Source organism: Pelophylax lessonae, assembly GCF_965119305.1.
Source record: "Pelophylax lessonae genome assembly, chromosome: 11".
Lineage (NCBI taxonomy): Eukaryota > Metazoa > Chordata > Amphibia > Anura > Ranidae > Pelophylax > Pelophylax lessonae.
The window spans coordinates 188,936,739-188,952,795 of NC_138778.1; the positions used below are offsets into that span (position 1 = coordinate 188,936,739).

The following is a 16,057-nucleotide window of genomic DNA, read 5'->3' on the forward strand; positions in this document are numbered from 1 at the left end:
CCAGCCACCCACAGGCCCTGTACCTGCCAGCCAGCCACCCACAGGCCCTGTACCTGCCAGCCACAGGCACTGTACCAGCCAGCCACCCACCCACGGCCCCTGTGCCAGCCACAAACCTACCACAGGGTGCCAGACAGACAGCCACCCACAGACAGGGAGCCAGACAGACAGCCACCCACAGACAGGGAGCCAGACAGGGAGCCAGACAGACAGCCACCCACAGACAGGGAGCCAGACAGACAGCCACCCACAGACAGGGAGCCAGACAGACAGCCACCCACAGACAGGGAGCCAGACAGACAGCCACCCACAGACAGGGAGCCAGACAGACAGCCACCCACAGACAGGGAGCCAGACAGACAGCCACCCACAGACAGGGAGCCAGACAGGCAGCCACCCACAGACAGGGAGCCAGACAGACAGCCACCCACAGACAGGGAGCCAGACAGACAGCCACCGACAGGCACTGTACCAGCCAGCCGCCCACAGGTCCTGTACCAGCCAGCCGCCCACAGGTCCTGTACCAGCCAGCCAGCCACCCACCACAGGGTGCCAGCAAGCCAGCCATTAAGCATTAAACAAAAATTAACATGTTCAGTACCAGATTTGTGTCAAAAATTGTCTTTATTTTTCAAAACTTTAAATGTACAAAATATCGGCCCATATTGGCCGATATGTTGTGACCAAAATATCGGTATCGGCCCTGAAAAAAACCATAATCGGTCTATCCCTACTATATATATATATATATATATATATATATATATATATATATATATTTTTTTTTTTTTTTTTTTTTTGATTGGTGGGAGAGGACAACTCCATTTATTTCAGTAAGTAAAGGTTAGAACCTGTGTATTTTCTGTTGTCGTTGGTTCCGGTAAGGGGATGGATAGATTTTGTTCACTACAGGCTTCCTTTTAAAAGCTGTCCATTTAGAGTACATCTAGTGTAAAATTCAACCTTCTTACATATCCGGCCCATCTCTAACAAATCATGAGCAGTGTCACCTCTGACACCCCTAATTGTAATTGTAAGCAGAATCCTCATTGATTTACAGCATTGGTCACATGAGACATACTGCTATTCGATGTTGTCGTAAATCCGTAGAACGTCTGATTGGTTGTTGATCAGTTCCAGAAGGTGGAATAGCTTCTCTTTGTCAGAGTCTGATAGCTGTACAGTGATGGTGGGAAAATACTCAGGGGCGGAGGAGATCGGCACCATTCCCAGGGTGGCAAGCTGTGAGCGGACATCTCGTAAGGAGGGGACGTCACAGATGTACTGTAAATAAGTCACATTGACACAGGAAAGGTAAAGCTATCAGAAGCTTGAAAATGCAAGTTCAAGAATAAACTGAGCAAATATTCACTGAAAGTATCCAGTTACATAAAATAAGATTTTTCTAAACCCCATAAAACCCTAGGCTTGGAGTTCATTGATAAGACACAGTAAGTCTTAAACCAAGGGTGTCCAACCTGCGGCCCAGGAGAGTTCAGCATGTGGCCCGGCAATCCACAGCGACCCAAGGAGAGATGCATAAGTACAGTATAAGCATAGAGACTGCAGCGAAACAGATAATGCAAGAACAGGCACAGCTAAAGGAATTCCAGGGTGCTGTTTTTTTTTTAAAGCACTGGCAACAGCAAATGCAGGGATTCCACATAGAGCCAGGCAAGTTAATAACACTTGGCTGTATCAGGGGGGTGCTGGGGTAGGTTGTGTCCCCCCTCTTACAACCCCTCCCCCCCCTGTACCTCCATGCACAGTACATACCCAGCTTTCCAACCATCATTAAATTCAAGGACAGTTTGTAAAAATCATGATTTTTACATCTGTTCATGAATGTCTATTACAGACATGGAGTCTGCATGTCAGTAACGGATATTCACAGACAGATGTAAAAATCATGGATTATACAACTATTCATGAATTTTGGCTAGGTTCACACTACTGCGAGTCCAGGATTTGCAGCTGTTCCTGCAACCAAAACATGCTGCTTTTTACAGACACGCAGGGATGCCCCAGTCATTCATAATGGCACCCCATGCATCTAAAACGCAGCACGTTTTCAGGGTGCGGAAACCACTGGGAAATCGCATGGTGCATAAGCACCTTGCGTTTTCCTGGCTGCTGCAGTTAAAAATTGGTGCAGGAAACTTTTTCCTGCATGAAACACAGGCACAGACGCCTATTCAAATAAATAGGCTGCTGTGCCCGAAAAAAAATGTTACCTAAGACAAATCATTTTCTTCCAATGTGGCCCAGAAGGTCAAAAGGTTGGACACCCCTGTCTTGAACCTTTCAATTATTCGGTCGCCTTCAGGAGAACTGGACGCTGGGAAAAAAAAAAAAAACTATATGCCAACCTAGGATAAACTCTCCCCCCCCCAACCACCACCAACATGCCTCAGTTTTGTAGAAAAGCATTACCAACAGCATAATCAAAATACACACAGGTGGAGCCTGTGTGCCCCATTGGATTTCAAGGCAAGTACAAAAATCCAACCTTCTTTCTCATCCATTGAGGGATACAGGAAGTCTTAAACTTTTGGAATGTGCTAAGGCAGACATAGCAAACAAATGCTAAAAAGCTTAATAAAGGGTACACCAGAACTGGGGACTGCTTACAGCTCAAAGAGCCGCTTGAAGGACCTTATCCCTGAAGTCCGCAATGTCCACCTGGTAGGCCATAGAGAACAAGTGAACAGAAGCCCAGCTGGCAGCCTTACAAACCTGAGAAACAGTTGCCCATGCTGAAAGTAGCCTCAGAGCTGTTGGTAGAACATGAGCTGAGGGCACCGGGTACAGCAAGACTGCCAAGGTGTCAAACATCAGACCTGTTGTCACCGTGTGGCAGTAAGGCAGCATATAGGCTAAAGAGTAAGAAGCAAGTTACATATAAAATCTTTACAGTGACGCTAGGCATGGCGGAAAAAGGTACCCAGAAAAAGGCAGCCTCACCAGCCTACTAACTAAGTGAATCTTCAGAGACAGGGCAATGGGTGAGGCAATACCAACAGCTCCTGACCTGGAAAGCATTCCTCAGCTAACTTTAAACTAGAATGGAATCTGCAAATTGCCTTACACAGAACCCAGTACACAGTCTCCTCCAGGCTATCCCTGCAATGTGCACTTCCAACTGGGTCCAGATATAGTACTCAAAAAAAAAGAAACAGGCTGAGGATGGCCACACTGGTGAACTGCAATTAAATACAACAAAGCGCCAGCAGAGACATAAAAATGTATTTGAAGAAAAAAAAAAAAGTACTAGCAAACACAAGGTAAGTCTTAACACAGCTGAGCTGAAGAAAAGAGGTTGGTTGTCCTACAATAAAATTGGGGGTATGCCGGTTGGTAGTAGGAGGGGGTTCTTCTGGGGTGGCCTACAATTTTTTCTTTGCCAGTGTCCAGTCCTCCTGTAAGCGACAGTATAACTGAAAGGATTAAGACCTACTAAAATCTGATGCAGCTAAGCACAGTAGCCAATTGGCTTCTAACTTCAGCTTGTTCAATTAAGCTTTCACAAAAAAAAAAAAACCTGGAAGCTGATTGGTTTCTATGCAGAGCTGCACCACATTTTGCACTCTACAATTTTACTAAACCAACCCCACGGTGTCCCTCAATGAATGAGAAAGAAAACGCTACACAACTACAATTTAATGAGTGACGATCAGCCCAACTCTGTGTATTCCTCTCTTCCTAAATGACAGTAAAATATTTCTCTCTTTGCTGTTTCAATCAGGCCACACCATATTCAATAAAATGTATTGGTTTCTATAGGTCACCTGTAGTATTCTAAAAAGGAGATCAGCAATGGCAGCTGATGTATAATCTGCTCATTCTTGCTCTTCTCACCTGTGTGTTGTCCAAAAAGTGTGATGGGTGTCCCCGCAGGACAATAGGAAGGCGAGGAAGGGGCAGAATGCACAGAAACCATGACAAGGCTGGATTTTAAGGGTAGAGGCACTTTGCACTGGGGGATGCTTACACAATCACACAACTGGATGAATGTAGAAAAGTCATGGCAAAAAAAAAAAAAAAAAAACCCGAAGTAGTCCATCATGCTGCCCATTTTTTTTTTTGTTAAAGTGGAGTTCCGGCCTATTTTGCAACTTTAGTGATTCCTGGAGTGCTCGCTATACTGATCAACAATTGGGCATTTTCAATTTTTTTCGGGGGTCCCTTACCTTATTTTCAGGGCATTTTTGATTACTTCCTACTTCTCCCCCCTCTGTGGCCCCGGCCACTGACATCACTTCCGCCTTTGCATTGCATCCTGGGAGCTGTTTGTCATCACTCCCAGGAAGCTGGAATCAGGAAGAACTCCCAGAAAACTCCCTGGAATCAGGAAGAAGGACACAGCAGATTACACTGCGGCTTCAGATGCCCACATCCAAGATGGCCGCGCCCAGACAGCATTTTTAAAAGTAAGATTTTGCCTTAAATCCAATACCGTACACCTTCTAGGTATGAGAATAGCGGTTCTGTAAAGGGCGATGGATTAGTATTATAGGGGTATTTTTAGTTAAAAAAGGTATTTGAGGCCGGAACTCCGCTTTAACTTTATTGTCTGAGTATAGATCTGTGTTTGTCCCAAGCATGTTTGAAGCCATTTACTGTTAAGGGTCTCACTATCTGTGCTACTAGTTTATTACATATGCAGTTTGGCATGTTTATGGTCCTATTGTTTCAATTGTTTATGGGTCGGATATTTGAATCCATATTCTTTAAATCCACTTTTCCACTACTCTTCTCACCTTGTATATATCCTTGTCCTCCTCATCTTGTGATTCCTGTACATCCTCTGCTCCAGCCTGTATAGCAAACTCCAGTGCCTGCTCCATGGGCACAGGACTGCCATCCTTGTCATATGTCTGAACAGTTACAACTCCCTTCTTAGTAAAGCAATGCCGGGCTCCATCTGTAGGGGTTCCTCTGTAGATACAGAACATGAAAACTTAAAATTGAAAAACAAACAACACTCACCACATCAGAGTGGCAGTCCAGCCAAAACTTTCCTTTTTTTGTATAGAATCTACTACTGTTTCTATTCAGATTGGTGGAAGTTTCCCCTTATTTCCTGTGACAGGGGCAGGGAATTAGGGGAAATCTCTATGAATAGGACCATGCATTGTGATAAAAACATGTGAAAGAAAAAAAGCAACTCTTGCAGCCATTCTTGATTCATTGAATTCTAAATGTATATTTCATGGAGAATTGAGGTCATGAAGTAGTGGAATCTTGGGTTCCCACCCAGGACACTGACTGCCATCTGATCACACCAGTCCTTGGTTGTTTTATTAGAGCAGTAATTATTTTAGATAGGGGTTTATGTGAACAGTCCTACATAGTGTTATATGAGCACAGGATGTTGGAACCAAAGGGTGAATTACATTCACAAATAAAGTGATTGTAAAAGTAGAGCTGCACGATTCTGGCTAAAATGAGAATCACAGAGAGATTCACATGGGAATAAAGATCACGATTCTCGGCGTAACATCCTCCTTTACATTATACAGAAAAAATAGGGCTAACTTTACTGTTTAGTTTTTTTAAAATTCATTAAAGAGGAAGTAAACCCTCCTCTGACACTTTTACCTATAGGTAAGCCTATGATAAGGGTTACCTATAGGTACTGTAAATATCTCCTAAACATGTACTGTTTAGGAGATATTTACCTTACATGCAACCAGTGACATCACTGGCGCATGCGCTCTGAAGGAACGGCCGCTGGTGCCGTTCCTTCAGAGCCCCGAGCCGTGACCATCGGCTCCCGCGCGTGCACGGGAGTGACGTCGCCGCGGCTCCGGCCAATCAGATGGCCGGATGCCGCGATCCCGGAAGATGGGCGACTGGACATGTCGCCCATCATCCAGGTGAGCGGGCGGCACGGCGGGGGCTCGTTCTAAGTAAGTATTTCATAATGAGCTAGTATGCGATGCATACTAGCTCATTATGCGTTTCTCTTGCAGGTTGCAAAAAGAAAAAAAAAAATTTTGGGAGTCTACAACCTCTTTAAAGTGTATCCCCCCCCCCCCCCCCCCAAAAAAACTGCGTTTGAAAAACTTATTCGCAAATACAGTGTGACATAAAAGATTGCAACGATCACCCTTTTATTCTTTACGGTCTCTGCTAAAAAAAAAAATATATATATATATATAATGTTTGGGGGTTCTAAGTAATTTTCTAGCAAAAAATACAGATTTTAACTTGTAAGCAGCAATTGTCAGAAAAAAAGGCTCAGTCTTTAAGAGATTAAACTGCCCTAGCTGTAGCTCCATGTAGCCATTCAGACACAGAGCTTCCGTTCGGGCCCTCACCCTCTCTCTCCTGATTGGAGATGATTGAGTTTTGATTGACAGCAGCATGAGCCAATGGCGCTGCTGCTGTGTCTCAGCCAATCAGGAGAGAGAGTCCCGGGCGGCTGAGGCATTCGTGGACATCGCTGGATAGAGAGGGGGCTCAAGTAAGTATTAGGGGGGGGGGGCTGATGCACACAGAAGGCTTTTTATCTTAATGCACAACCCCTTTAAAGTGCATCTGTGCATTGCTTGTGCAGAGCACAATATAGGATCACTTTAATACAACCCTACTTCCAGCAGCCCCTTTCCATTGCTCCCATCACTCCATTCATTGAGGCTGGGTTCGCAATTCGCATGACAGGAGCCAGCTCACACATCTCCGGGGCGGCCGCTGAGCGCACTGCTGAAGGGCCGTGTGCGTCTTTGGCTCCGTTTCAGGTCTGAAATCAGACACAAAATTTGGCCCAGAAACAGTAAACAGGGACACACCAGACCCCCTGCTTCGAGCTGCAACACAGATAATGTGAACCCAGCCTTAGAGGTTACACAGCCAGAACAAAAAAAGAAAAAAAGAAAAGGACTTTATCGGTTGCCATAAATAACCCCAAAGGAACGGCACTTATATAATAGGAATTATAAAAAATACACATTTTATTAAACATCAATTAAAACCATAAAAGCATACCCATAAATGTGGAGAATACCCAACTGGTATTGTTGGACAGTATAGATATTGAAACCTGTAACATATGGATCCCTTGCAAAGTCCTTGTTAGAGTACAACTACAACATGATTACTTTTAGTCATTCAGACACAGTTAGATGTTTCTGTTCAATATGCCTCCACTCACCTACCCATTTTTGTTTAGTAGGAGTTTTATTTCTGCAAAAGAACGGCTGGTGTTGTCAGTCAGGAGTTCAATGAGCAGGGAAGCTCCTCCAGGCCCTCTTGCTTGGTAAAGTGCATAGGAGGTCGGCTTAGACTTATCCTGAAAACAGACAAGCAACATAAGTTTACAGTTTGCAGCAAGACCACACACATAAAACACCCAATGGAAATATCAGCTTAAAAAAATTACACATCACAAATAAGGGAGAGAAATTTACATATAATGGTACTTCCCTATGCAGCAACAGTCCATGGCCTCATTCACATTGAGCGATTACATGTGTGCCCTGTGCAGGGCCTTGTTTTCCTGGCATGGGTATACAAGGGAATTTGCATGCATCCCCATGGCAGCAGTCCTACTGTTGTCTAATGGGACACATCGGCTGCATGGACACAGCTGCTGTGTCTCAATGTGATATCCATGCGGGTGCAGGGTCCCCAAATGCACACAGGGCGAGTTCAAAGACCTGCACCCACACAGATGTCACATTGCGACAGAGTGACTGTGTCCCCGCAGGGTCCCAATAGACAACAATGGGACTGCTGGCACGGGGATACATGCAACACGTGTGCATCCCTGTGCTGGGTAAACACAGCCCTGCATACGGCATACATGTAATCGCCCTGTGAACAATTACATTCAAATGGCTGCGATTAGCTGTGGGAGCCAGCAGCCTCCAACTGCTTTCAATGGGGCCGCAGATAATGGGTGGAAATCATTTGCAGGTGTGGATTCACCCGTAAACATTGCATGGTCTGCTACTATACAACAAAGCTTAGAGAAAAAAAACAACCCAGATTTGCTGTATGCAGGGCTTGTTTTTTTAGTTTGGATTGTAGCACACTTTTAGTCCTTTCTGTGACAGATTCCCCTTGTTACAATACAGAAGTGATATGCAATGGGTGATGTGAAAAGGTTTCTAAAGGCCCGTACACACGTACCGATCGTCGGCATACAAACGTCGGTGGACGAAGGATCTGCCGATTGTACGCGTGTTAGTATGGTGCCTCCGACAGATGTCTGCGCACAATCCGCGGACAAAAGTCTTTCTTGCAAACATGAAAATATTTGTATGCCGACACCAGAACGGACGATTGTTCGCCTGTCAGTACACAATTCGGCCGACAGACCGCAGATTTGCAAGACTGGGCATGCTCAGAAAATAGAAAACACAGGGAAAGTTAACCATTACATGACATCACTTCTGCAGTCGGCGGACAAAATTCTTGTGCTGTCCTTGTGCTGTCTTTGCACTTTTCAGCAGACACCGACATCCCGGGGAGAAAAGAGGAACATTTGTATGCCGACCATCGGTACGTGTGTACGGGGCTTTAATCTTTGATCCAGCAGCACACCTGGATTCTCATAAGGATTCAACAACTCAATAAGGGGTATAAATTCCTCCTAACACACTGGATTTAGTTTAACTAACTTACAGCTCCTTTGATAGCAATCTCAATGGAAGTCTTGGGCATATTCCTTTGCCGGCACTGCTCCACGAGGTTGTACAGTTGTGGATTTAGCTCAGGGTTAGGGCCTCCTTCTGCAAAGAATACTTATTTTCATCACAAGGATCAACTTCAAATGGAACACCGGTCATCCCTCCCCCCCCCCCCCCAAGTTTTGCATAGAGTGGGGAGAAGGGCTCTACAAGGTTTTTATTACTGCCTGTGTCTCAGCCAGGGAAATAAGTAGATATTCACCAGCACACCAGGGATCATCAATTTCGTCCAAACGGTTTTTATTCAAGAAAGATCACTTCACAAAAGGGTGTAGTGCGACATTTCGGAGCCACACAGGACCCCTTCCTCAGGTATGTGAGATCACATACCCGACGAAGGGGTCCTGCGTGGCTCCAAAACGTTGCACTACACCATTTTGTGAAGTGATCTTTCTTGAATAAAAACCGTTTGGACGAAATTGATGGTCCTTGGTGTGCTGGCCAATATCTATTTATTGTACAGGTTCCAGCATCCAGCTGGCGGTCGCTACAGCACCCAGTACCTTAGCAGCTCATTCCAGGAATGTGTGCAATGGGAATATGATCAGCCAGAGAGATTTCCCAACATCTCCTGTCTTAGGACAAAACAGGATCTGAGGCAGACACAGAGAGCAGTGAAAACCTGAGAAAGATCCTTACCCCTCCCAGTGCTGAAAACTTCACATTCATTTATACAAATTTTAGAATTGAGTTAAGTGCCGGTTCACACTTATGCGATGCGGGAAGGCTGCAAATTCGCAGCCTGTTCCCGCATCGCAAACGCACCCCTGGAAGTTCACACTGCCATATGCGATACGCAGGGGGTGTCAATGAAATGTTAACGACACCCCCAGTTTGATCGCATATCGCAGTGTGATCTTACAGTTCGCACAGGATCGGATCGCACAAGTGTGAACCACTGTGCGATCCGATCCTGATGCGGCTGCAAAAAAAGGTCCTGTGCGTCTTTGCTGCGTGTGCAGTGCGAATTTAGCCAAAGTGTATGGCTAAACTCGCACCGCACAGCTGATTGCATGTAATCAAGGAGCAGTGCGATCCGACATTACATGCGATCGCCGCAGCCGCACATATGTGAACCGGCACTAAAGCTGAACTCCAGGTACAAAAACTGTACTGTAAATATATTTCACAATTGTCACAGAGGACATAAATATTCTAACCATCAAATGACTTGGCAGTCTCAGATATTACCTTGTAAATATTAGCAGTGACGTCACATAGTCTGGACAAGACCAGTCACCCTGCACAAAGCAAGAGAGCAGCAGTGACTCCTGTACAGAGGAAATGTATCAGATTCCTGCCAAGCTCTAGAAGAAATACATAAAGCACACCAAGATTTAGGAAAGGATACACGACTCCTATATTTAGACAACGTCTGTTGTTCATCCTGGATTTCAGCTTTAACCACCTTAATAAAGTCATTGTTTTAAACATTACTGCAAAAAATGTGCAAGCATGGTCAGTTTGCCCTTTGAATGCCTGTGATTGAAGTGTCAAACAGCTCAGATCATATACAGAATTAAAGGAGCCAATTAAGGGGCTCCAGTGTGTGTGCGTGTAAAAAAATATAATTACTGTCATACAATAATGTACCCTACTGGATTTTACATCTTTTTTGAGAAAGAGCTTTCTTTTATTGGTATTTGAGAATGAGTGATGAGCTTTGACGAGTTCAGGCTAGGATCTGCACCCACATGTGTGAGCCTTCCCCCAGAAACGATCACCTGTACCTTCCCCTGCAACTGCATGCTCACAAGAGGCATGTATACATGGGGCTGCACAGTGAAGAATGCAGATGATTGGCTCGCACAGGTGACCGCTTCCTTGTGGGCTCAGACGCGTGGGTTTGGATCCTATTCTGAACATACCCAAGCTCATCACTGGTTATCAAATACCACCAAAAGAAAGTTCTGTCTCAAAAAAATTCATTAGGGTACACTATTGCACGACCAAGTAATTGTCGGTCAAACTATCTGAGCCCTGCAAACTGAAAATAAAAAAAGACTAAAGTGGAGAAAGAGATATAGATTATACAGTATCTCACAAAAGTGAGTACACCCGTCACATTTTTGTAAATATTTTATTTTATCTTTTCATGGCTTGTATAACAGTGTAAGTTTGCTGTCCCCTCAAAATAATTTAACACAGCCATTAATGTCTAAACCGCTGGCAACAAAAGTGAGTACACCCCTAAGTGACAATGTCCAAATTGGGACCAATTAGCCATTTTCCCTCCCTGGTGTCATGTGACTCATTAGTGTTACAAGGTCTCAGGTGTGAATGGTGAGCAGGTGTGTTCAATTTGGTGTTATCACTCTCACTGTCTCATACTGGTCACTGGAAGTTCAACATGGCACCTTATGGCAAAGAACCCTCTGAGGATCTGAAAAAAAAGAATTGTTGCTCTACATAAAAGATGGCCTAGGCTATAAATAGATTGCCAAAACCCTGAAACTGAGCTGCAGCACGGTGGCCAAGACCATACAGCGGTTAAACAGGACAGGTTCCATTCAGAACAGGCCTCGTTATGGTCGACCAAAGTAGTTGAGTGCACATGCTCAGCATCATATCCAGAGGTTGTCTTAGGGAAATAGATGTATGAGTGCTGCCAGCATTGCTGCAGAGGTTGAAGGAGTGGGGGGTCAGCCTGCCAATGCTCAGACCATACGCCGCACACTGCATCAAATTGGTCTGCATGGCTGTCATCCCAGAAGGAAGCTTCTTCTAAAGATGATGCACAAGAAAGCCCGCAAACAGTTTGCTGAAGACAAGCAGACTAAGGATATGGATTACTGGAACCATGTCCTGTGGTCTGATGAGACCAAGATAAACTTATTTGGTTCAGATGGTGTCAAGCGTGTGTGGCGGCAACCAGATGAGGAGTACAAAGACAAGTGTGTCATGCCTACAGTCAAGCATGGTGGTGGGAGTGTCATGGTCTATGGCTGCATGAGTGCTGCCGGCACTGGGGAGCTACAATTAATGGAGGGGACCATGAATGCCAACATGTACTGTGACATACTGAAGCAGAGCATGTTCCCCTTCATTTTGAGACTGGGCCCCAGGGCAGTATTGTAACATGATAACGACCCCAAACACACCTCCAAGACAACCACTGCCTTGCTAAAGAAGTTGAGGGTAAAGGTGGTGGACTGGCCAAGCATGTCTCCAGACCTAAACTCTATTGAGCATCTGTGGGGCTTCCTCAAACAGGAGGAGGAGCGCAAGATCTCTAACATCCACCAGCTCTGTAATGTCGTCATGGAGGAGTGGAAGGACTCCAGTGGCAACCTGTGAAGCTCTGGTGAACTCCATGCCCAAGAGAGTTAAGGCAGTGCTGGAAAATAATGGTGGCCACACAAAATATTGACACTTTGGACATTTAGACTTAAGGGTGTACTCACTTTTGTTGCCAGCAGTTTTGACATTAATGGCTGTGTGTTGAATTATTCTCAGGGGACAGCAAATGTACACTGTTATACAAGCTGTACACTCACTACTTTACATTGTAGCAAAGTGTCATTTCTTCAGTGTTGTCACGTGAAAAGATATAATAAAATATTTACAAAAATGTGAGGGGTGTACTCACTTTTGTGAGATACTGTATATGAGAAATGGCCTGGTAATAAAGAGATTAGACAGATATTGCTGTAAAGCATTTGTCTCCAGCACCTACCTCTCACAGCCACTTTGATCATCATGGATAGCTTAGCAAACCAGCGTGCCCTCTCGGCATCCTTTGGCCCTTTGATATGTTTGACTTTGGACCATTTATTATGTCCAGCAGACGCCAAGGGTGAGGTGTGAATGGCAGATTCCTTCATTAACAGAACTGAACTATTAATTCTGTTCCGGGCTTCCTGACAGCCCAGCAAGGACCTCCAAAGGTTGTTCCTGTAGGACGAGCAGATCCTTCCAAGTACTACAGCCATGATGGTGCTACTAGAAAATCTGCAAATGAGAAAACATAGGAAATCAATACAGCGACACGTTCAGATGTTCATTTATTTCAGGGAATCCTCAAACATAAATGCTGCAACACATCCTTAAGTGTATCTAAGCGCAAAACAAAACTGTCATATATTTCAGCACTCCAGTCCTTAGATGTGATGGCTACATTTGTTTTATTCACTTTCTAATCACCTGGTGATCTGTTCTAGGGGTGGCTACACTCATTTCTCCACTGTATGTATGGAGGGGCCATGGTTATCACCCAGGCTGGATTGCAAACGTGTCCTCCTCTATTCACCTCCCTTATATGGGGGATAGAGAGATCAGTAGTTTACAGAAAGACCGTGACAGAATTTGTGCTTTCAGTTCCAGTCACAGGAAGTAACAAGGACACAACATATCATAGCAAGATTACCCGGCATTCTCAGTACTTGCTGAAAATGTTCTTAGCCTGAAAAGTAAAAACGAATCCCAGGACAGGCAAGCTGCTTTATATTATTTACGTGGGCCCAGCATCAACAGAACACCTTTGGGATGAATTATTTTCATTCACATCAGTGCCTGACCTCACAAATGTGCTTCTGAAAGAATGGTCAAACATTCCCATAGACACTCCTAAACCTTGTGGACAGCCTTCCCAGAAGAGTTGAAGCTGTTATAGCTGCAAAGGGAGGGCAAACTCAATATTGAACCCTATGGACTAAGACTGGGATGCTATTAAAGTTCATGTGTCCCAATACTTTTGATAATACAGTGTGTGTGTGTGTGTATATATATATATATATATATATATATAAAATGTCTTCTTGGTGTGGAGTCTCAGTGACGTATAGAAAGAATTGATCTAAAGTGGTCATCATGTAGGCCAAAAGGAAAACCTAAAAAGAAGCCTCTCCAGGGTAGTCCTTAGAGCTCTCCTGTTAGAAGGGTCCTAAATAAAGTATTGTTATTGAAGAAATTCCATGATATGGAAAGACTGTTGGAAGCCCCCAGTTCTTGTGAGATTTGTAAAGTAACAGAGAAGAGGGAAAGGAGCCTGGCAATGTGCTGTGTTGTAGAATGACTTGTTAAGCCCCGTACACACGTACCGATCGTCGTCATACAAACGTTCGTCTTTTCTCCCCGGGATGTCGATGTTTGTCCGCCGACTTCAGCTGACTGCAGAAGTGATGTCATGTAATGGTTAACTTTCCCTGTGTTTTTTCTTTTCTGAGCATGCCCAGTCTTGCAAATCTGCGGTCTGTCGGCTGATTTCTGTACTGACTGGCGAACAATCGTCCGTTCTGGTGTCGGCATACAAAAATTTTTATGTTTGCAAGAAAGACTCTTGTCCGCAGAATGTGCGCAAACAGCTGTCGGAGGCACCATACTAACAAGCGTACAATCGGCAGATCTTTCGTCCGCCGACGTTTGTATGACGACGATCGGTACGTGTGTAGGGGCCTTTATGGTTCAAGTAAAGCATCTGAAAAGATAGTGGTGTGGACAATCCTTTTTTTTACAAGAAATCCTCAGGTATATGGTGTGTGGGACTCAGGCCAGGAAAATCAGAGCAGCCAACACTGACTAAGACACCATGAAAGTTCATGTGCGTGTAAATGCAGGCGTACCAATACTTTCAGTAACATATTGTAAATATTCACAAAGACTTGGATGGGTTTATTTTAACCTTTATTATTCTTTGTAGACATATTTAATCTGTATGCATCGGTTATGGACAATTTGCAGCATTGGTGACCCCCAATCTTTTCATTATCAACGGGAAGAGGAGGGGGGGATGGGAAATCTGTGCAGGAAATGTAGAAAGGAATGAAATGCAATGAGAAGGAAAGAAAGAAGAGAAAAGTGAGAGTTCAGTGTAATGAATGGGGGGGCCAGGAAATGTATTAGCGCCTGTTCACACTACCAGGTTCAGTATATGACCGACTCTCCATTCCTGCTGCCGTGAGCCATAGGGGGCGGTGTGTTGCACATTTCAGCAAATCACACAGCTACCTATTTTATGTTAACTTTATGTAAAGTGCACAAAGTGACACTTCATTCATGTCACTGCACAGCAGGGCGGTGCATTGTGCTGCCGTACAGTAACATGCGATACCATGCAGCATTTCCGCATTTTATCGCATGTCACAGCACCTCCAGGCTGTGTTGCGGTGTGAACAGGACACATAGAGAACAATTGTTTTCTGTGAGTCCTTAGATAGGGTTGCCATCTTTACTTCAAGCCAAAACCGAACACATTAGCAGCCTGGGACACGTTTGGGTGCCTCAAGGAGAGTAGAAATGCGATGTGCATAGCTTGTCGCAGCGAACAGTGGGTGTTGCCAAATTGCTCTTGCTGATATTATCTCCCCCCCCAGCGATGCTGAACCTGCCCCCAGGAAACTGCCCGCAGCTCCCAGACGGCAACAGATTTGTGTGGTTACTTGGATAGCCACAGCCCGATATAAATAATACGTCCGGATTTCAGTCAACCTAAAACCCAAAAACATGATTCAAAACCCAGACTGTCCGGGTGAATCCCAGACAGGTGGCAACCCTGCAGATAAGCAGCACTTCCACTTTTGGGTGGAACTCCGCTTTAAAAACAAAAAAACAAAAACAAAAGCCTTGCAGCATTGGGGACGTTGGTTCCAATCCTGGATCTGCATGGAGTTTGCATGTCCTCACATACTCTAAAGACATGATGGTGGACATGTCCTGTCTAAATTGGCCCTAGCAGGTGTATGAGAGTCAGGGATCTTACATTGTACGCAAGATCTGATGGGAATGTACAATATGTGTATGTATATCTCAGCAATATGTATATGGTCAGTGCTATTCATGTATACAGGTGATCTGAATGATAGCAGTGATCACACCCTGTGCTGTAATACAACACACACCTCATGCAGACATGAACCCTGACTCCAGTAATAAGACACAATCCCCCCACACTGACCTCTAATCTTCACATTTTACTCTGCCCAGTGTCCTCTCTCTGCCTGTCTTCCCATATGTCGGTCACAGTGGGGGAAGCGTGCGTCGAACGCACCATTCCTCCCAGAAACAAAATGCATGAATTTTAGTTCCGCCTGTGTTAATCCGTCCGGGGTGCAGTGGGGAGGAGCCGTCCTTCCTTCTTCTGCCTGTGTCTTCTATGACCCTCCAGGGATAATAGACATGTGAAGGGGGATATTGGGAGATCATGGCCACACCATAATTTGACATGTGCTAAAAAGTGTATTTGTAACCTAATCTTTTTTTTTTTAACCTTTGGATCCCAGTTTGAACCAGCCCCAGCGATCCCACCAACCGCACTACCTATTTACACGCATGGGGCTGCCATTCAGCAGTCCTACGCATTTTCACTGCGGGTACAGAAATCGCTGTGATACCATACCACCCAACTTTTTCAATAGGAACAAGGT

General features: G+C 44.8%; 1 protein-coding gene across 1 annotated transcript; it reads right to left on the reverse strand.

The window, feature by feature from the left end:
* Nucleotides 1–1,014: 1,014 nt before the first annotated feature.
* TACO1 (translational activator of cytochrome c oxidase I) lies at nt 1,015–15,711 on the reverse strand. Its single transcript, XM_082272621.1, has 6 exons — nt 15,583–15,711; nt 12,373–12,638; nt 8,632–8,738; nt 7,161–7,294; nt 4,761–4,938; nt 1,015–1,284 (listed from the first exon to the last, which is right to left on the reverse strand). Exons 2-6 carry the CDS (start codon nt 12,626–12,628, stop codon nt 1,084–1,086), a joined length of 876 nt encoding a protein of 291 aa, XP_082128747.1. The 5' UTR covers nt 12,629–12,638; nt 15,583–15,711; the 3' UTR covers nt 1,015–1,083.
* Nucleotides 15,712–16,057: the final 346 nt, after the last annotated feature.

Coding starts and splice junctions, on each gene's coding strand:
- TACO1 (XM_082272621.1), bottom strand. CDS start 12,628: ATGGCTGTAGTACTTGGAAGGATCTGCTCGTCCTACAGGAACAACCTT. Junction 7,295..8,631: donor AGATTGCTATCAAAGGAGCT/GTAAGTTAGTTA, acceptor GTCTGTTTTCAG/GATAAGTCTAAGCCGACCTC. Junction 4,939..7,160: donor CTCCTACTAAACAAAAATGG/GTAGGTGAGTGG, acceptor CTGTATCTACAG/AGGAACCCCTACAGATGGAG.